Genomic DNA, 22,867 nt, shown 5'->3' on the forward strand with positions numbered 1-22,867 from the left:
CGTACTATTTTGGTGTCCCTTAAACCATCAGCCGAGTTCCCCACCGTAGGACTTGGCATCCTAATTGTTCCTCGTCAAGACCCACAATTCAAGTTTTGCAAGGTTTTATTTATTTAGTTATTCTTGTTACTGTCACTTTGAATGAGTAATCAGTACATGATTAAAAAATAATTTATATTGAATATAATTATGCAGCAATGATATGAATAGTTGAGTTGGATTTTAAATTGTAAAACACGAACACGGTGCTAAATTAAATAGCACTAGTCTCTTGGTGGTTTAGTAAGATAATTAGAATTATCCGCCATGCTTGTCAATGATTCCATACAAATTAAGGAGTTGATAGTATGGTTGTCCTTATCAGTTAACACTAGAGGTATAAATAAATATCCCCACGTATAGCTGTACACATTGTCGATTATCTCGTCAACTATATCATCTATGTTGGAAGGGTGAACAACACCTTAATGAATCATATGCTGAACCTATCACCTGTACTAACAAAAGGTCATTTAGCATGAACGTAACCCTAATAAAACCTTATCATTTTCCTTTCTGAAACGTCAGAATGACTGGTGTTATTTTACATTCTACAGTAAGGTATGGAAAGCATATTTATTAGTGTATGTTAATAACTAAAGATCTCCAATTCAGCAGTTATCTTCACACAAGTCGACACCTGTACTTTTTACAGCATCACCTCTGCAGCAGTCTTGACAGACTCGAGCTGCAACTTTTAACTGCTCATCGCGTTTTTCCTGAACTTTTCTTCCCCGTTTGACACTTCCATTTGCTCTGCGTCAATCATTCTCTCATGAGCTTATAACAATTAATAGAAAACAAACAATATTCAAAAGCTTAGTTATTTACCAGAGGAGCGTCGTCAGAAATATCAGCAATGCTGACGTCATCAGAACTTGATGGCTCTATATGTGATTTATTTGTTTCTCCAGGACTATCACCCTCGTTGCTGTTATCTTGATCCTCTTCAGACTCCGATTCTTCTTCGTCGTTAACATTTTCCCTCGAAGCTTCAGTTGTTTCATCCGCATTCCTCTCGTCTGAGCTATATTGCGGGACACTCTCTCGATCTTCAGAACTCCTCTCACTATAATCCTGATTATCTTCATCTGATTCTCCCATATTACGAAAGTTCTTGGTTTTCTTGAGCTTCTTTCTTTTGGAAACTGATCTCACTTTCTTGTTAGATTTCTTCCCCTTTGTTGTGATTTCGTCGGACCCTGATGCCAGTTCCACTTCTGAACCACCTTGAAAATAAAATTCATGAAAAAAAGGGATACCAACAACAACCAAGTATTATCCTACTAAATGTCGGCTAAATGGATCAAATTCCGTTATCATGTTCTATCCAATATCATGTTTCTATCCAATTCATTAATCTCGGTATAAAAGAGATGAAACAAAAAATGAAGCACAAGTAGTTGACACAAATGGGGAAGCATAATCAATGCTAGAAGATATCATAGGTGTAACATTCATTTCTAAACTGAATTAGCAATCTTTAGTGACACGTTACCTGAGTTCATCTCATCAGCTTTGGAAGTCATGGTCTCTTCATGGTTTGATAACTCAGATGTCTCTTTGGCCTCCTCCCGATGGATATCACTTTTCGATGCATATTTTTTTCTAGGTTTTACAGGCTTGCTTGGAGATTGTTTATCATTAACTCTATAAGGAAGGTATACAAATTTTAATGATTAGAACATAAAATAAAATCAAAGATGTGTAGTAAATATCTTGAGTGTTTCAACTCACATTTTCTTTTTCTTTTTACTTGGTGAACCATTATGTTTGCGCCCAAAACTACAGAACAATAAAGAACATTAGTCTGTGAAATGGAGATCGAATAAGACAAAATCAATTAGCCTGTTGAGGGAATACTTACGTCTCAAGTGATAAGCGTTTTATCTTCTGATAAGAAATAAAAAAAAAAAATCAAATACTCTGATTTCAATTATGCATGATGGGTATCTTCTAGTGGAAAATGAAAATGTACAATTACTTCAGAGAAAGTGGGAGACCTTAGTAGATTTACGACCCTTGTCCAAAAGCTTCCAGCGCTCCTTGTCCAAACGAAGTATTTCTACATCTCCATCATCATATAATATCTTCCACATGACATCAGTAATGTGTATCAGAATTGAAAATAACACAGATAGCAAGCAGGAAATCTTTGTGCCAAATTCACAGGGCAAGTTCAGCATTATTCAGCTTACCACATGCTTCTTTTTTAAACAATCATAAGACTTGATAGTTCCTTCATAAAATCTGTAAAACATTGACACCAACATGAGAATTACATATGAAAAATCAGTGCAGACAAGAAAAAATAATTACGAATAACGAAATTTCTATATATGGTAGAAAGAAACATGGTAGGCGGAGTGCCAGATGCTAATTACAGTTCCCATTAGAATGTAACAGAAGTTAATGCAAGCAAATGCACCATGAAGAAATTGACAAATAAACAAAATAAGAAAGACATGTTCAGAAGAAGCACGGCAGAATTTGTAAGAAAGGCTGCCTTTGAAAATGTGCCCAAAATGCTTTCATCACTAAAAAAAACAACTTTGAATGATTGACATAAATGATTTATTTTGGTTCTGCAACTGCTCCCTGAAAATTTATCTTAATTACTTACTTCTTGTCCGTAGGCCACCAAATTTTGATTCTGCAACCAATTAGATCTTCAGGATCAATTTCACCTTTCTTCATTGTGCACTGTAGAGGGTAATGAATCAAACAACATGACCAAAGGGACAGGAAGGAAGGCAAATTATGACATACATAAAGTGGGAAAGCTTGTAAATAAACTTTACCTTTGTCAATCCTGCAGTACTTTTTCTTTTATTCTTCTTACCAACACATGTGGCTGACTTGAAATTATTACTTGTAGTCTTTTCACTTTGTTCCAAATCATCATGACTCTGCATCCGAGACAAAAAATAAGTAGAAGTCTACATTGACAACTTACATCCTATATTAGCACAAATTTTAGTGCACGGTAAGATTTGTACCTTCATGTCATATTCATCATGTTTATTCGACTCATTACTGTGATAGCTTTCCGAGCCCTTAACCTTTTGTTTTGATGAGGACACTAAGAAGTCTTTGAGCGTTATTTTCTGCATGTCACTATCTGTATCAGTGTTAATATCTGCATCCAACACTAATTTTGCTCGAGGGGAGTTTTCCCCTGATACTCTTCGAGATGCCTTTAATGTAGTAGTTGACAATCTCAGTTTACCACGAGCAGAGGAAGGCCTACTACGTTTAGACAGTGGAGCAGGTGTTATTTCACCGGTTTTTCTTTTTTGACCTGTAGCATGCTCTGGATCCTCCGTTGTTTTCTTACTTAAAGAATGTTCATGACCATTACATTGTTCAACATTAGTAGGTGACCCCAAGTTGTCCAAGTTGGTTTGTCTGGCCGTATTCAAGATAGAAAAATCATTTTCAACCTTTTCTGTTTCAGCTGGCACAGACTTAATCTTTTTCACCTTTTTACCATTAATTCTCTGAGATTTGATTTGCTTCAACATCACTCCCAAAGGTATTTTGTTTTCTTCATTATCCTTTGAAGCTTCATCCTCCGCTGATTGGGATTGGACCTGACAAAAAAAGAAGAAAGGTTTTCAAAAATTTTAAAAGCAAAGAAAGTTGTCAGGTAACTAACTATTCAGTTGCATGAAACATACCATTTCTAGCTCAAGAGATTCAAAGTGAGCCAAGGCGGTATCATCCACAACCCAGCTTTTCACTTCACTTACCTGCTAGATGAATTCAGTTGCATTAATTAAAGTCATTGGAGATCTTATAGATGTTAAAAACAAGTAAATATTAATAATGTTCAGCTTATTTCAAGAATACATCAACCAAAAGAAGACTAGTGTAACATGTTTCGGTTTACTCAAGGTAGATTATTTTATAACACTTATTCAACCTGTGTCAACAATCAAGAACAAACCCAACATTGCCTGTTCAGAAAAGCATCTAAACAAAACCACCCAAAGCACACTCATCAAGCAATTAAAATACAACACAAAACTTAATTGGACGGAAATGTTTTTCCATAAGGAAACCATCCTGGTGTATATAGCAGAGTTCAAGCACTAGAAAAATTTAATCAACTAAACAATCAGATAGCATATCCAATTCAATAAAATGACGCAAGTAACACCGATGATATAAATCAATCTCAATTCAATAAATGTATCCTATCTAAGAATTAGAAACTTTTGGACAGCATTTAATACAATATGAACAAGGATACTTAACATACAGGAAAGACCAAAAAAATAGCATACCATAGTGTCACCTCCTTCCTTCTTCTCAAATGCTTTGTATAGCATTGGAGGTAGAGACATCAAATGGGACAACTCTTGCAGATCAACATCCTTCAGCACTAATCGTTTAGTTATTGCTAACCCAAGGTCACATATTGTATGAGAAATCTGGAAATGCATTGACCAAAGATGTAAGTTATAATCTATTACAATTTGCAATATTTAACTACTTAAAAGTAATAACAAAATTACTCTCAACCTTTGTCTTTGATGTGTCAACCGTATCTTCGGAGAGTTTGATACTCTTAAAGATTGAAGTGATAGTGGATATGATTTCTTTTTCTTTGTTAGTGGTTACTTCTGATCTGGCACCTTCATCTCGTTGAAGTAATATTGACAGTATCAAGTACAACTGCCTAAAAATTCAAAACAGAATATACATTCAGAAACAATGAGCATGCACCATTCTTTAAATCCTTCAAATTCAAACTCATGAGAACCAATATTAGCATTATATAATTTGATATAAGTCATAAAATCAAAGTAAACTAAATCTCCTTCATCCCCCCTGTTCCTGGTTAATCGTTTTCATTATTTAGAGTCTTTTCATTTCCTTTTTGATGAGTGTCTAAATATGGATTTAACATAGAGATATTTTAAGTGAGTAACATAGTACCGGTATATATTATCATATGCTCCAACATCCTTGCACTCCTCAACACTGGGACATGAGTTATGAGCAAGTGTATGAACGAGGTACGGAAGAATGTATTCAGGGTATATGGTCAAAGAACTTGAATCTGATTGCACTGGAATTTGCCGTGCCTTTGCCTGGTAGAGCATTTGAATAATGTCTGCCAGATTCTGTTTAGCCTGCATAAACAAAGAGTCATAACAAAAACTCAAAACTAATGTCGAAGAACGGGAAATTTTCAATTGCGAAGAAGACGGCCTATCACCAATGCACCTCTGCAAATTCATGTGGCTTGGATCCAAATATGTTGTATAAGAAAGCACATGCATATTTAGCATCCAAAAGGCGGTCTTTAACATATTGGTGAACTTTGTTTAAAAAAACCTTCTTAGCTTGAGGAAAGCTTATCTGCAAACTCAAAAGCAGACAACGAGATTCATTTACATCAACATTGAAATGAAAATTTCATCAAACTGACTTCTGCTTTTACAAATAACTAGAAGCCTTCTATCCTGATAATATGTGGTGAAAAGTTATAAATGCTCAAGAAATAAAAAAATAAAAAATAAAAACCCACCTCAGATACCCTTAAAGTTAAGTAGAAAATATCAACGGGTATCTTTTGATCCCAAACCCTTGACAAACGAATAACAGCCTTTGCGGAAGCAAGCCTCAAATGAGCCTTATCAACTGGACTGCAAGCAAGCATAAATGAGTACATTGTATTTGAACCAACAATAAAAAATGTAACTCTGAAGCTTATATACCTTGATTGTAGGTCTTTTGATATTTCACCATAAGATAGCATCTTCCTAAGGATATCCAGAAGACTCTCAATATCAAGACGAACATGAGCATCATTGAAAGGCAGGTAGCTCTTTACTAAGGTTTTAATACCATATATCTGCAGCAAATAACGAAAAAGATGGAGCCCAAGGAGAAACATAGAATGAAATGTCAAATAAGAAGCCAAGTCAAGCATTTTGTAATGTACCTACAGAACAAAAAGTGTATCCTAAATATCTTAAAAAGAAGAGAGTATTTCCTACTAACCTTCAACATACAGAGATCGCTTTTATCACCCCAAGATGTTCTAGTGTGATCTTTCTGAAATGGAGAAGCATGCATTCAGATTAAAATCAAATATTTCTATGTTAATTTTATAGATGAGCACACGATTCAGAGGGACTTAAAATGCTTACACCGTCGCTTTTCAGAAGCTTGTTTATTATAAATTCTTTAATCTCATTCTCTCTAGTTTCAAAAACAGGCATTGCGGTCTGCGCTATACACCCCAGGGACTGCAGTACTGCAGGCAGATGTGTTTTTTCTTCTAGCATATTTACAAGTTTCTGTATAGATGATAAAATTAGAGTAGAAGAGGAAAAAAAGAGTGTGTTTAAAATAAATGAATCAACTATAGAAACCTTGTATAGAACAGAAAGAGACTTGAGGCCGTCATCCTTTGTTATCGCAGCCAATGCATGGACAGCATATTTTGCCTGCCTTCGACTGCCTTCTAAACATAATGTCTCCAACATAAGGTCTACCGAACTACATAAAACAAGGACATAGTAAGAAAATTGTACATGGAAATGTATTTAAAGGTTAAAACATTTAAAAGCAGCACCTTGACTTGGCTGAAAGTTGTTTACGAATAGTAGCGCCGGCCTTAGCTAAAGCATTAAGAGCACCTACTTTAATAGTGTCATTGTTATCCTTCAGTAGATTCATCAGTTCCCCCTCACTGCCATTAAGAAGCAATGGACAGAAACGAGCAATTATCTGCAGTTTATTACAAGTTAATTTTAAGGACGAAAAGATTGTTTTTTTAAATTCTTAATTCCCGTGCCCACAATGACCCAAACCACACCACAGCTTCAAAGCAGAAATAAATAAGAATGAAGCTATCAGAGAAGGTTACTGAAAAATTAAAAGATCCAAGATCCAAACTCATGACAATGGCGCCTAAAACCTATTCTTTAACCTTCTTTTATCAGCTTAGCCATTTAGGGCTCCTATCATACATATCAAACAGACCCTTAGTATAATACAGCTTCTTTTGATTAATCAAGTATTAGAAATATATAAAAATCATTTCTGACCTTTCTCCTAACAGCTTAAGTTTTGGAGATGAATCAGCAGTTATCATACACAATCATCCTAAGCCCACGTATACCAATTAATCAGATCATGCAACGACATAAAGCTCGATTTGAAACATTACAAGAAAAAGATGGAAACTATTTATTTATTGTTTGTGCCAGAATTCATGGATAAATTGGTAACAAACCACGTGCAACAGTCCAAGACCCTAAAAATGACATGCTCTTACCACCAATAAATTCATGCAAGACTGTGTACGCTGAGCATTCTCTGCAGATTTTTGAGCTACTATTTCTACAAAAATTTCTTTTACATGCTCCTTGTTGAAAAGCACATAGGAGCACTTCATAGAGAATGTATTCAGAAATTCATAGAGACGGTGTTTTACGCCAAGTATTGCAAGCATACCATCCTGCAGACAAGAAATAAAAAAATAAATTTGATCAAAACCAGCAAATATCAAATTTCAAGGTACACATTCTTTCTTTAACTAGTAACTACGATTTATTTTAAAAAACACATAATAACAACAAGGCTAACATTTAGATGTTGAAACTTGTGATACTGTTCCTTAGTATAGAGTATAGATCCCTCACAGTCATGATTTGTTTGAAATTTTAGCACTGAATATATGCAGTTCATCTTATTGACACCTGGAAATAATATTCATAACGGCTACAGGAAAGTATATCCTGACACAGATGTAGTAGTCTCAAATTCTGAAGCTCGTTGAAGTGTTAGCGTTAATTTTAGTTTAAGCTGGTTGCCAGTTCAGTAGTTAATAAATAATGTAGTGCAGGTTTGTGCTAACGTTGACAATATAGTACTGGCAAAGAGAAAGAATAATTAAACAAATTCATAGCCAAAAAGCGCAAAAAAGCAAGTGCAGGTGGCAATTAATGATAGTGCTGCGAAAGGGTTAAAATTAGAAATGAATTTTAAAAAAAAAGGAGAAAGTAAGCACCTTGGTTCAAGAAATGCTTGTAAATTATTTACACCACAGAAAGTGAGCATCGGTTTCAAAGATTTAGCTCACATATTCACTTCAAAGACTAATATCTATACAGTTTGTAGTCATGGTTGTTAAGAGTCCCACATGAGACAATATATAAATTGAAAATATGTTCATAAGTGGAGCAATCTTCACCTTACAAGTCGGTTTTGTAAAGTTAAGTTAGGCCCAACCCAAATTCTAAGATGGTATCAGAGTCTGGTTCAAGATCTGATGGGTCACCAGTTATCAGATTTCCGCTAACGAGTTATCCACCATTTACATCCGCACACCAAACCAAATAGTGTTGGGCGTGAGGGGGTGTAAAGAGTCCCACATGAGACAATATATAGCCTGGAAATTGTAAGCCGGTTTTGTAAGGTTGAGTTAGGCCCAACCTAAATTCTAAGAATGATAAATATGCATTCCTGAAAAAATATCTATCAATCACTGATTATGTTACCCGATAGGAGCGTGCTTGATGGAGGCTAGTATTTGGATCAACAAGATTTGCCAAAATCTTCCAAATATTAGCATCTTTTAATTGATCGAGAATCTGGAAACTCTCTTCAGCCTTTATGGGGTCAGCAAACAAATGGGACATTACTCTGAAACAGAAAATAATCTTTTTCTGGACCTCGGGAACATCTCTTTCCTGCATTTAAATAAGAATCAATTCCATTTTGTCATCGAATTTCATATGATATGTTCATCTTTTCCAACTTTCAAAGTCACATACCTGATGCATCTGCCTCAGAGACAGATACTTCTGCATCTCTTGCTGTAACCTGTTACCAAAGAAATACCAAACAAATGAAACATTTTTTGCTTAATGATATTAAGAAACCAGAGAAGTCAACCAAGCTTACCTTTGTTTCTGCTCTAATATCTTTTCAAGAGCCTTGACCTCCACTTTATCAAAACCAGAGAAAATCCCAACCCAATGTTTAACAATATCACTAATTGAAAACTCAACTGGAAATAGGGATCCGCATAAAATAGATTCAATTATATCAGATCTGCATAATGAAATGAATGGGAAAAACGCATATGATTAGAAAGCTTATAACATGAAAACCTATAAATGAAAAGTTGAAAATCAAACCAAAAAGGAAACATAAAGAAACAAACTCATGAGAAAAGATTTCTATTGTTAAAACTTAAAACAATATTCACCATCAGTGTGTCCAACTCATCCTACTTTAGTAGAAAAGTATGTGGGAACTGGAAAAGGTTATTCTATTGAGAGAAAAAAAAAATACAAGTCAAAGCAGCAGACTACCATATGTAAGTCATTGTTCTTATCTAACAGTGAAATAGACTGACCAATCTTTAGGTATAAAACATAAAATACTCCAACTAAAAAAAGGTTTAAAAAATTTTAATTGGTCATTATTGCCAACAGAAAAGCCAATGTCTAAAAGTAATGATGATAGTGATGCAAATAATGGCAAAGATGTTAAAGAATTTAGCACAATCGTTTCACCTGAAATCTTTGTCATAGAAACATCTAATGATCTTCCCAGGAATCCAGTAATATTCATTGAGATTGGCTATGTCACAGCTTTTCTCACAATAAACTCTATACACTTCAGCCAACCTCTCCATAGTATACTTTTTAACAAGTAGCTGCAAATGTAAAGTAAAAAAGGGAAATGAGATACCATAGTCTAAATCAACAAATAGATTTATCACGAAAATATAAATAAATAAATAACAAAATTTAGATATACATACAGATTTATCGCGAAGCCGTTCCGCTACAAATTTCATCGTTTCAAGTGGAATTGCATTTAGGGCATGACATGCCACATCACATATAACAGCCACAACACGCTTTCGAACATTTTCATCAAAATCCATCAGCCGTTCGCAAAGGGCAGCTAAGTTCAACTCAAATAAAATCAGCAGATACAATTTAAAGATTAAAAAATAATACTGACTGAATTTCCTTGTTACGTGCACTCACATAATATTTGAGAAGCTTCGGCTCTAAAAGGATTCAACAGCAGACAGTTCTTTACATGCTCAAGGGCAGACATGCGAACCTCAACAACTCTATCAGACAACCTCTTTAAGAATTCTGAAAATATAGGCTGAAATGCTTCAGGAATGGAAGTTCCGGGAATAGAAATCATATCGCCAACCAGGTTCATTGCTTTCAAACGGGTTTCCAACTGGTTAGTCTACAAATTTGCAGACAAGTAAAAAACCAGACATCAAATAAGAACAAAGAGAATAATTAACCAAACTCAAAAAAATTAACGAGGACAAATAGGCCGAGATGACTGGTATTACAACTTCATACATTTCAAAACTCAGAATCTCTACAAAGCATAAATATATTAATAAAAATAATATGGCCATAAGGTTATAACGGGGAAGATACATGGTATTGCTCAAAGCCAATAAAACACCAATTACCAGTAGTTCTCCGGTCACATAAGGGAGAACTCCAAATAGGATCTGAGGAGCACAACAATACAGATCATAGATAATTCCATGGTATTCAATTTGATTGTTTACTAGCTTGCTATCTCCAGACATTAACGATAGCAAAAGTTGTTTGATGCTGGGTTCAAGTCTTCCCATGCATTGCTGTATGACATTCATGGCAAGTCTTCTTGCAGCCATAGTAACATCCTGGAATTAAAATTTCAAAAAGAAAGTTTCTTAAATAATAATAGAACCTATCTGCCTTCAACAGGAAAAAAGAAGAAGTTATAAATGTACATACTTTATTTCCACGGCCTAATGTAGAGAGTAAAATAGATAACAGATCCTCGCGAACATCCTCACTCTCTTCTAAGAGAACCACCATTATAGTTTGCATGGATGACAGGACACTTTCTGGATGATCATCTCTAAGCATGAAACAAAATATATGGGCAGCACTGATTAATCCAAAGAGGATTTTTTTACCAAAAATAAGCATAGAAAATTTGGCCTACAAGAAAATGGCTAGGACATATCTTCTTAGCTCTCATTTTATTGTCTAACAGTTTAAAGTTTCAACAATGATAATCAAGCCTTGTCCCACTAGCTGGAGACTGAATATAGCAATACATTACTTTGTTTTTTTAAATAAATAGCAATACATTTACTTTTCTCCAAAACATAACATTCCAACTAAGCAAAGATGTATACTTTGTCTAATCATCTTTATTTCATTTATGATTAATTATATGACCAGGTAAAAGAAAATATGAACTAGAAGGAAAAAAAATCAACATGCCGAGCTTGCAATGTTGAAAGTGAATAGCAGAAACTTTCAAGGAACCCGTAATTATGAGTTAGTAACAATAGCACACAAATAACAATAAATTATAGGCTTTTATAATAAACAAACCTGGCAACTGCAACAAAAGTACTGAATATTTCATAGACCAAATCATCACATTCAAGGTCCAACATCACAACACACGACCTATACTTTGCAAGAGTCTCCAATATAACAACTCTCCGTCCAAATGATAGACCACTAGTATCACTTAGACCACTAAAAGTGCTCACAGTCAATCGAAAGGTATCCTGCAAGGAGATGTAACATGGATTAGGACAAAGGATAATCATAAAGAATGTTCCAACATTTATTTGGCGTAAACCAAAAGGGCAATAATTTCCCTTTTTAATTGTGAATAAGAAAACGAATTATAAGTAGATAGTCTAAGTAAAAGAAAGGCACCTTTAAAATTTCATCATTATAAGGAGCTTCAGGTGCGGTGATCCGAGTTATCTCACTAATACATGTTGCAACCAGAAGTCTGACATCTTTATCTTGGTGGTTCAGCAATGCTGGCTTAACAATTGCATTAAAAAAGGGATTCATTGAATCCCGTGTTGTAGTCAAAGGTGATTGATCCAACTCCGCAAGGCATGTGGTTGCTTGCTGCATAAGAAAAAACATTTTGAGGGGAGAGGGGAGCTAATAGATGCCAAACAGAAGAAGAAAAAAAACAGTAGCTTTCTAACAAACTAATTTCACAATACTAAGAGCCAGCTTGGATAAACTCTCCACAAATTCCTAAGGAAAACTAACTATTAAAAAATCTTAAATAAAATCTTAGATGATAGCTTCTTGTATATTAATCAAAATTAGCCTCTGCATCTCAATTCTTTCAAAAACTCCCTCATCTAACTACTCAGATAAACGCCTATAAACATATATGGACTGTTTCATAAGTAATGAACATAAAATTCATTTTAATTGAGAATCTCTCATAACTAGTAGTCAATCCAAGCGAGGCCTATTTCCATAAGAAAAACCAATCCCTCGTTCATAAACTACCGTTCAATTCCATCTTCAATCCCTCATTCCCAATCATTCATTTCTACTTTGACTTCTTTCCTTCTACTCAATAACAGACAATACATACCAGTTTCAATTTTTAATTTGCGTATCTATCAATTCCCGTTTAAATCTAAACCACGCCAAACAATAACTACAAAGCCCAATTTCACGGCGAAAAAAGAATTAACCTAACTCAGAGAAATTTTCAAAAGCTTGCTCTAAATCAACACAAATCTCACATAAATCTACTAATAGTTATTTCCAATTCCAAAAAGACCTACTAACAATCTAACATAAATAACTAACATCTACTGTTCTAGCTTTTAAGACAACCCTACCGAATTTATGACATTAAAACTAAATCCAATTTTCCTACAAATTCAAAATTGCCGCATAATTTTCTCTATCTTTCTTCTTCTATGACCTTAAGCTATGAATCAAACAAACGATATAACCAACACAATACCGTTGAACGTTATTCAATTGAAAGGAAAAATGGAAAAACCTTCAAGAGCTTGATGAGAGCGTCTTTGGAAGATGGAACGGTATCGAGCTTGGATCCTAGCTCCTTCAGTTGCAGGTAACCCTTTTCGGCCATGATTACGCACTCTCGCTGAAACGATGTCGTTTCACTGCTATTTCATCAAGTTCCACTGGAAGAGAACGAAGAAAGTGAATTGAAACTGAAATTGAAATTATAAGAAGAAAAAAAAAGAGGGTTTTGTGTTACGTTTTTGTTCTTTTCACTCGTTTTTCGTATTTCGAACACCAACCGAAATTTACTCTAAATTCGCATTATCAAATATTTCAAGTGCTTTTTTTTCGTAAATAAAAATACCATATATTTCTGCAATTTAATTTATTTTTTTTGTTAATGTTAATGCCGCTCTTTTTGTGATACTTTTGGATCTTTCCTTTTTCTTTTTTTTTTGGCTGTACTTGGATTTATTGATTTAATAACCAGCTGTTATTTAGCATTGTTTACTTTAAATTATGCGATGTGATGTGGCCTTTTTAGTAATTAAGTACTAGTAATGAAAGCGAATCCATTTTTTTCATTCTAGAAGTATATTAAGCCAAGAATTATTTAACAGCATCGCTATTCCTACCAAATTGTTACATCAAATACTATTCACTCTCTGAATAGCATTTTTATTGTTTTAATAAATAAAAAAATATTTTTATAAAAAAATATTTTTATTTTTATAATTATTTTTATAACACAAATATAAATTTTTTCATTAACCAACTTTATTATTATATTAATCACAAAAATATAGGTGATTAATCACATATTTTATTTATAATTTATTAACAAAATTTACTACTTAATTATCAATAAAATATATATTATTAATCAAATTCTGATATGAAAATATAAAATATAATAATTAATTTTTAATCAGAATTTATATTTTATATTTTAATATCAGAATTTATTTATATTATGTATTTTATTTATTAATAAAATAGTAAATTTGGTTAATAAATTATAAGTAAAATACGTGATTAATAACCTATATTTTTGTGGTTAATTTAATAATAAAATTGGTTAATAAAAATTTTTATATTTATGTTAAAAAATAATTTTAAAAATAAATATTATTTTTTATTTATTAAAAAATTAAAAAAATATTGTTCACCGTATAAATACGGTGGATAGTATATGGTGTAAGTATTGAATGTAACCTTTGGTGGGTTGTTGAGTAAATTTTTGTACTGGTGCATTATTTTTAGATTTGTGATATGGAATGGAGTGGTTACTAATGAAATTTCATTGTTTGGATTTGCAAATAATAGATAAAATTGAATGGAACATGATGGAATCCATTCCATCCAATTCCATCAAAATCTCTATTTTTTGTTCCATTTAATTTGGTGTGTATGTGATGCAATGAGACATTTTTAATAAAGTAACCAAACAATGGAGTGGAATCTATATTTCATTCTGCTCCGCTCCGATCCTTCATGCTCCATCATGTTCCATTCCATCCCGCTCCGTTATGTTCCATCAATCCAAACATAGTCTAAAACTCATTGTGTATACTATATTAATGATATTTATAATATTTGAAAAGATATTTTATTTTAGTTATATTGATACTAAGAAAAAATTAGTTGTTTTAATTTTAATAATAAAATTTATTATAAATGATATAATTATGAATGTTTATTAGTTAGTGAATTTTATATTGATTCTTTATTTATTATGTGTATTATAAATATAAATATGATGCATATTGTGTTTCAGTATAGAACCAGGTGAAACGGTGAGATGGATTATGAAAAGATTCATTGGACTTCTAATGTGACAGCGTGAAGGTGGATCTGCATAGTTAGTAGTTCAACGTTTAAGTCAATAAAGCATTTAAATAATGTGAAAGTGGGAATAGATCTTTATATCTGAGAATGACACGGTTTTTTCTTTATATACTATGAGCGGTTAAAACGTTTTGCGAGGGACGGGGATGCGCTATATATACAACCATCTGATTGATCTAGATGGTGGATGGTGCATCTGATGGTGGAGTTATCTACTTTGGGTGAGAACGAGAGAACATTTGTTTCTTGTGTTTGCTTATGTCACTCTTGTTGTTGCGCCTTGCAGACAATCAAGAACAGTTGCCCTCAAACCATTGGATAAGGGTTTTGTCGTATACATTACTATATCGGATGTTGATCGAGGTAAGTTAAGAGTCTTTATGGGACATCACTGCTGGTGTTCGGAATAGATGCAATAAATGTTTTCCTTGCAATATATGACATTTTCTAAGAAGGTCTCAACATGCGTAGCTAACTTGTTAGTAATGATTTCCCTTTTGTCTTAGGACACTCAACTGTTATGATCGACTTTCGAGGGAATCTGGACCATTAGTGGCGTATTTATTGCTTCCCAATGTAAGAAATTGTGTGGCTCGTCATAGTGGGGATACACATTAGGATCTTTCAACTTGCCATTTTCCTTCTTTCGCTACTTATGGAACTCAGGAAACCTTTCCAAAATTTTCTACGTAAGTCGTCGCTTCAGGTCTATTTGCATCATCTCTTTAGCACGTGAATCTTTACCTCTTTTTTCTAAGGTAATGCTCGAGCTTTCCCTCTTCTCCATTGTCATTTCTCGTTGCTGGGGTTTCATACGTTCTTGCCTTGTCTTCAATTAATTTTCTCGCCATTAGCGTACTTTGAAATGAAGTGTTGGTATTAAATTTAAACTTGCTTTAAGTTCCTCATTTGATCTTGTTCTTGCTTTTGGCAGAGTCCATTGCTATGGAAGTAGCCTCGACCATGATTCGGAAAGAACAATGATATATTTCAACAAATTGGGTAGATTAAGAGACATTAGATATTGCTTCTATCTTTGCTAATTGGATGGTCTGGACCATGCTTTTACCGAAGTAGAGCCTTCATCAGATTTGGGGGTGTTCCCTCAGGTGAATATAAGTGGATATGTAATGAATATGACATATGTGTCCCTTTCATGAATGTTTATTCTCTTCAATACGACTTCTTCTTCCTTTCAATGACTTTGAGGTAGGCGTCATGAACCACTTGATAATTGTTTTTTCACAAATGCACCTACTGATCTGGGTATGTGTCGAGGTCTTCCAACAATGGTGTGAGTACAAGAAAGGTGTGACGGGACTGAGGCTCTTTTGCATCTCTTCAAGGCTTAACGCACCTCAGCTCATCACGTGCGGAGTCAAGGCTTAATTTCTCTAAGGCAATGTATTATGTATTTCGAGGCCTACTCAAATAGTGTGAGGTATTTTAAGGACCGATACTTCACGGTTACTCCTCTTAATAAAGAAGTTCATGCAAAGATATGCAAAATAATTGTCAAGCTACCATATACGTGTATGGATATAATTTATAATTTCTGGCACCATAGTCATTTCTTTGTGGAGTCCAAATCTTATGTTTATAGTATGAGTGGAAAACAGACATGTCGGCTTCATTTAGGGCCGCCTTTCCCCGCAAAAAATATGGTGGGGTGGGCATTATTGAGGGCATCGATATAAAACATTGACCCGTCCTACAAAAAAAATAGGGGTGGACGGACCCGCTATCACTGCACCTTTTAAGCCTAAAAGTTTCAAAATTTATGTTAATGCATATGCCTGCAAAAAAAACTGGGTGGACATGTTAAAGGGTGCAAGCCTAAAACCTTGGCCCCCACAAAAAAATGCAGACAAAACAGGTATGCCCAAAGGATTTGAAAAATGGGTTCTCTATTATATGCGTCATTTGGATCTTCATTGTCCGCCATATTCTCAAACTTTTGGGCACGATTATACTCAATCAAAAGACCAACTCTTGATGTCAATTTTTAGGTGAGAATATGGAGTAGAAAAATAGTCTAAAGGGGGTGAATAGAACCTTATTAAAAAATTCAACTAATTTTCCAGAAAGAGAATATCAGAGGTTTTTTAAAAATGTGCACAAAATTTTTAAAGCGAAAATGGAGATTTATACTTTTATAAGATTTCAATCACGTCAACAGATGCACAATTCACAAAACTCATAAAATGTTCAACGATGATTAACTGAGTAATTGTAGAATACACAAGATGTGTCATGTACAATTGGTTTAATTAATATCGAATTCTAACAACACTAGTTTTCCAGAATTTTATCACCACTAACCTTACGTAATAAATCTCTACCAACTGAACAAATGATAAATTATGCTAAGAATTGAAAAGCTAAGCATGCATATCATACGAAAATTAAATGCAAGTGTGTGTGTGTGTATGTGTGTGTGTGTGTGTGTGTGTGTGTGAGAGAGAGAGAGAGAGAGAGAGAGAGAGAGAGTACATTGGGATGTATAGTAGTTTGGCATTCGTCCTCGTTTTTCCTACTTCACTCTTCAATGGCTTCCCATTAGAACTTGTTCTGATCCTTTTATTTTGACAAATATTACAATAGTTCATACAATCACTAATCTATAATAATGTTGAGAAAAATAAATCTCATATTTGGATCTTGACTTGTATTCAACCTAATGTTAAATTATTATGTGTAACCTTTACTTGATTCACAATTCTTGAATCTTCCAACTTCACCAATATTCTCACAGTCTTTGTGTATGGTAATCACCCCTTGATCCCACCGATTTCTTGAGCGATTAATTATCCGAAGATTTGAGAAGAACTTCACCTTGTCTGTAGCCTTCCACACAATCACTACCAAGGTAGTCTGGAGAGAAGAACCTCATTTTTCACTATAAGTTGTCAGCACTAATAACAACAACGTCAATCTTGCAAGCTTCCTAAAAAACTTAAAGAATGATTGGCTTTTCAAGACAGAGTCTCCCTTAATTAATTACAAATCTCTCTTTATCAATATCTTAAATAAAAACTAGAGGTTGAAGATGAAAGAATTTCTATTGCAAGAGTTTTGAGTTTTCAAAAGAGAGGATGTTGATTTTCACAAAAATCACAATGTAGATTATGATTTTCCACTTTGAAAATAGATGATAAAATGAATTTACATGTTCTTGAGATTAATCACAAAAGTGTATGAAAAAATATAGTTAGATTCGAATCAAGAACATCTCATTATTTGAGTCAAATGAGCAGGTGAAGTGGAATAAGAAAGCATAAAGGTTTTGACCTATTTCTCGACTAGTTCGAATCACTTTATAATCTTGGTTTGAGTCACAAAGACTCCTGATTCAAATAAGGTGTAAAGCTTGATTCAATTCAATTTGAGCATATCCAAATTGAGATATGTGAAAAACTGTTTGATTCGAGTCAGGAGTAAAGTTTGATTCGAATCAAATGAAACAAAGGTGACTCGGACTTGTCTGATTTGAATCAAGTGCATCTTGTGATTCGAATCACAAACCACTTAATTCAAATAAAGTTAAAAGTCTAATTCGAGTTAGAGTGTTTGAAAAACTTTGTTTTTTCGCTATTCAATTTGATTTGAGTCAAGGTATGTACTTGATTCGAATCAAGTACATAAAAATCTCAATTTTTCATAATTTTCAAAAGATTTTGATTTTTTTCTTTCCACCTAACTTGGACCAATAACGCACATGGTTCTTATTCCATCGACTCATGCAATTGACTTAAACCATTGTGATCAAATATCAAATATAAAAATTGATTTATGCATGCTTAAAAAATGAATCAATTCAAACTTGATTCAGAGATGTGTAATCTTGAATGAGACTTAATAAACAGTAATAAACAAAATGAAAGCGATAAGACAAGCAACAAAACCATATTAGGGTTCTCCCTTGAATGTATTAGGGACATGTAACTTCAACAATGTCCTTACTAAGACTCAAGAACACTCTTAAAAGCATTATGGCTAAAATATGTGAGAAAAGTATGAAATATTTAGAGAGGTTATGGATAAATGAAAAGGGAGATTTTCACGTTTCCATGATGTGAAAAAGTGATATATAAGCTATCTATTTATAGTCCAAGGCATGGTATAAATTTAGAAATAGTCCATGGAGTTTTTAACTCACTTAATCGAGTAGGATAATCGAGTAGGCACCTCAAATAATCGATTATTGAGGCCAAATTTTAAGGTTATGATATAGAGTTGTTACCAATCATTAAGAGACTCTTATAATCCAGTATTGACTCAATTATGCATCATATAATTTGATTAGGCATATGATCTAATCGATAATACAATTTAAAATAGTTTTCCTAATCAAGCAGACAACGTTTTAATCAACTAGCTAGGTCCCCAAAACATTTTTTTGGTGATTTTAATTCAAACATGAGAGGTTTCTCAATGTTTGTTTGTGTGTGTGTGTGTGTCATAATGCTTCCATAAATGCCCTTGTGTATTTACAAGAAACTGATCACTTAGATATAAACGGTTAGGAGAGCTTTCACACTCGCTCTCTTTCACACTTTAAAGCTTTAAGTCTTGGCATCATTAACTTTGATTTTAGCACTGCACGGGAACCTTGGGTCTTCTTGATGGGGCTTGAGATAAATCCATGTTGATCACCATTATCTTGAATCTTATTCTAACGAGGCTTGAGATAAGTTTTCATAATAAAATCCATCATCAAGCAACCTATTTGATTAGAGATCTTTGTTGACTTACCAAACATTGTGGGACATAAGGTGTTATCTTCACAGATAGGCACAAATAACTTGAGCTTCGAGCACAACATTGATACCAAGGCTTCATCTTTATCAAGCATCATCACTTGAGTAATATACCAAGCATCATCACTTGATAAACAATTTATCAAGCACCATCGCTTGAGTAAACACATCAAGCACCACCACTTGAGTAACATATTAAGCATTATCGCTTGATAAATAAGTTGGCATGCACAATCACTTGATAAACAACTTGTCAAGCACCATCACTTGAGCAAACACATAAAGCATCATCACTTGACTAGCATATTAAGCATCACCACTTGATAAACAACTTATCAAGTACCATCACTTGAGGAAGCACATCAAGCACCATCACTTGATAAACAACTTGTCAAGCACCGTCACTTGAGAAAAACACGTCAAGCATCATCACTTGATGAAGTTACTAGATTCAACACAACCAACATTACCATAAATACTGAACAAACCATCCCCTTAAATTCTTTCAGACAGAGAGCAAACATAATTAAAATCACCCAAAATACACCACGCCTCCCCACTAAGATTAGCCTTCCTCAATAGGAGATCCCTCCACATGGCCCTCTTCTCTCCAGGGCTACACTTAGAGTAAATATTAACCATGAAAAATATATGGTTTTAGTCATCCTAACTCAAGACAAACACCCAGGTACTTAGGATCAACAAAGGAAAATAGACATGACCCCTTATATCTACACCAAATATAAAAGAGGCCACCATTATTAACCATAGACGGGGGAAAACTCCAATCACAATAAAGGTTCCCCAAGAGTGCATGAACGAGAGAATCAGAAACCTACTGATTTTAGTCTCTTAAATCGCTAGGAATTCCAAAGACTTAGCAACAACGAGATCTCTTACCATGTTCTGCTTAAGCCTACTCCCCAACCTACAAATATTAAAAGACCCAATTGGCATCAAACACAACTCATATACAACCTTGCAGATCTCAACTACCTATCTCTCTTTTCTAGACCCAATATTCTCTCAACCTCGGCCTCACCATTGAGCACAAAAGTACAACCTAATTGCTTGGCAATTTTGAACACCTTGGATGCTTTCTTGCTAACTAAAAATTCCAAAACCTCACATGATATAGGAATAGGCCGTAAGTGACATGAAACACGTGAAAGAAGAGCATAATCCAGACTAATAGACAAGTTAAGTCATTGGAAACTCAAGCCTTCCTCGAGAATAGACTGAGGAACCCTAACTTGTATGCAAAAACCAATAGAACTTAGAGGACTAAAATCACCTGAATCCAACAGTGGAATGGAAAGTTTAGGAGATGGGTGCTCTAGAACTAGTCCCATAGGAGAGTCTAACGCTCGTCGAACATCTGGTACACCTACAATTGCCATATTACATGCCAAAGATGATAGAGAAGATAAACCTACAACCGGTGGAATAAAGGTGAGTGAGAAATCAAGCTTTTGATTAACCATAGAAAAATCACCCATTGTTTCAAGTGGAGAGAGACCAAACTTATAATTTGCCGCAAACAAAATCCCTTATGGCATACCACTTGATAGAGAAGAAACATGATCTACCAAATAATTATTTCCATTCAAAATCTAAGAAGGGGTATGATTAACATTTGAGTGGGGGTGTAGAAAACAAAAAGGACTTAAGTTTCATCCAACCCAGCCTGAACCTAAAAAAAAACAAAGGATAAGGATTTCTCAATTGGGTTCGGGTCTGAAGCCCACTCCCTCACTCTTTTACCAAAAGTAAGCACACTAACACATGAGAGAGGAGAGTTCTCCAACATGTCATCGCGTGAAGGAGAAGAAGAAACCTTGAGCATTTTGCTATCATGAATTAGACCAGTCGCAATATATATATATATATATATATATATATATATATATATATATATATATATATATATATATATATATATATATATATATATATATATATATATATATATATATATATATATATATATATATATATATATATATATATATATATATATATATATATATTACGGGATGACTACAATGGTCATCGACCGACCACTTAGAAGAAGATTTAATTTATCTAGAACCTCCTCAACACAAGGGAGCTACCCTATAAACAATACACGTGATTCAAGTCTTAGATACATCCAACGACTTTCCGCATCACACTACCTCACTATATAAATATGAGGTACAAAGAACTTAGATACACAATTTCAAATTCAATTTACATTCACTTTTCTCCCTTACATACTGACTTGAGCATTGGAGTGCTAATCTTGCAGGTCAACCCCTTCTTCGCTGCATCAGAAACTCAGATCCACCTTAAGCATCCACAAATACCAATTATCCATCCATTTCTTGTTCCGCAATGGTATAATGACGTTGTCTATGAAAATCGAATATTAATTTATATGTTTTCCATTATTGCATGTTCTTTCCTCGACTCACCGATTTGAAACCTCCCCAGTTATTGGATATAGAGTTCTCAAAATTAAACACAAAAATTCATTGCGTTTGATCTGATTAAGTAGCGTATCAACTTTGATTTCTTCAATTTTCAGATTATGGACTTCTAAACTTCTCAATAATGACTAGATCTAAAGTTACTCATTACGCTACAACATGCAAAGCCATTATTTATGTTTCTCAACTAATGATCAATCAATCGCCTATACCTCTTCCGCAAGGTGTCACAAATCAAGTAACAAGTAATCCACTACATACAAATCTCCTATAAACTCCTCACATCGCTAGATTTGTTCCAATGCCTCAAATTAGGCTACTACTACCAACTATAGCTTCACAACCTGAAGCCTTACTTAGTTTCTAACCGTTGCGAGCCAACCTCAGGATACAAGGTTCAAATGAACTTCTGAACAACATGTACAACATTGTTTAACAGGAGAATTTATAGGCAATAAAGGATAGGTTTTGTAGGTGTTTAATTGGCTGCATTATATGGTAAAACACTAATGTCTTGACTGATGTCATGACATGTATGTGTGACTACATTGTAGTTACTGCAGGACTAGCTAACACAGGATTATTGAATGCTGTGACATTCATACCTGTCAACAGATACTAAGGAACAGAAGTTCTGTTAGAACTTAGTATTCATTTGCAGTTTGGTTATCAAGGAAGAACCAGACCTGGCATAAGGCCAACTGACTGAATGTCAAACTGGATGTTGTGACATTCATCATTGACAGCAACTACTGAAGATTAGGCAGAGTGGTGTTCTGCTATACTTCAGCATATTACTTAGTCTGTTCTTCAAGAGAATAACAGAACTAACTTAAGGCCAACTGTGTAAATGTTAAGTTGGACACTTTGACATTTATTAATGTAAGCTGTTACTGTAGTATGGTCATTTTGATCATGTACAGGT

At 34.1% G+C, this 22,867-nt stretch overlaps 1 protein-coding gene across 5 annotated transcripts; it reads right to left on the minus strand.

Annotated features, from left to right (window-relative positions):
• Positions 1 to 307: 307 nt before the first annotated feature.
• LOC127138282 (sister chromatid cohesion protein PDS5 homolog A) lies at positions 308 to 13,230 on the minus strand. Of its 5 annotated transcripts, none has more exons than XM_051064694.1 (33): positions 13,120 to 13,230; positions 12,895 to 13,042; positions 11,784 to 11,987; positions 11,448 to 11,629; positions 10,836 to 10,962; positions 10,523 to 10,741; positions 10,068 to 10,284; positions 9,585 to 9,981; positions 8,968 to 9,117; positions 8,838 to 8,886; positions 8,562 to 8,753; positions 7,337 to 7,519; positions 6,632 to 6,786; positions 6,429 to 6,555; positions 6,204 to 6,353; positions 6,055 to 6,108; positions 5,769 to 5,905; positions 5,579 to 5,696; positions 5,275 to 5,409; positions 4,984 to 5,180; positions 4,567 to 4,723; positions 4,329 to 4,475; positions 3,720 to 3,791; positions 3,039 to 3,632; positions 2,841 to 2,948; positions 2,663 to 2,742; positions 2,238 to 2,289; positions 2,043 to 2,129; positions 1,907 to 1,932; positions 1,777 to 1,824; positions 1,538 to 1,689; positions 871 to 1,268; positions 308 to 795 (listed from the first exon to the last, which is right to left on the minus strand). In XM_051064694.1, exons 2-33 carry the CDS (start codon positions 12,985 to 12,987, stop codon positions 745 to 747), a joined length of 5,058 nt encoding a protein of 1,685 aa, XP_050920651.1. In that variant the 5' UTR covers positions 12,988 to 13,042; positions 13,120 to 13,230; the 3' UTR covers positions 308 to 744. The 5 variants fall into 5 exon arrangements, with proteins under 5 accessions (XP_050920651.1, XP_050920654.1, XP_050920653.1 ...); XM_051064697.1 differs by having other exon boundaries at positions 9,585 to 9,727; positions 9,836 to 9,981; positions 12,895 to 13,171; XM_051064696.1 differs by having other exon boundaries at positions 3,720 to 3,794; positions 9,585 to 9,727; positions 9,836 to 9,981; positions 12,895 to 13,171.
• Between the last annotated feature and the right edge of the window lie 9,637 nt (positions 13,231 to 22,867).

The sequence above is a fragment of the Lathyrus oleraceus genome, chromosome 4 (genome assembly GCF_024323335.1).
Source record: "Lathyrus oleraceus cultivar Zhongwan6 chromosome 4, CAAS_Psat_ZW6_1.0, whole genome shotgun sequence".
NCBI lineage: Eukaryota > Viridiplantae > Streptophyta > Magnoliopsida > Fabales > Fabaceae > Lathyrus > Lathyrus oleraceus.

Excerpts from the sequence above, each read along its gene's own strand:
- LOC127138282 (XM_051064694.1), bottom strand. The coding sequence starts at position 12,987 with ATGGCCGAAAAGGGTTACCTGCAACTGAAGGAGCTAGGATCCAAGCTC. Across the intron at positions 6,556-6,631 it reads CAACTTTCAGCCAAGTCAAG|TTCGGTAGACCTTATGTTGG; the intron begins GTGCTGCTTTTA and ends TGTTTTATGTAG. Across the intron at positions 2,949-3,038 it reads ATGATGAATATGACATGAAG|AGTCATGATGATTTGGAACA; the intron begins GTACAAATCTTA and ends TCTCGGATGCAG.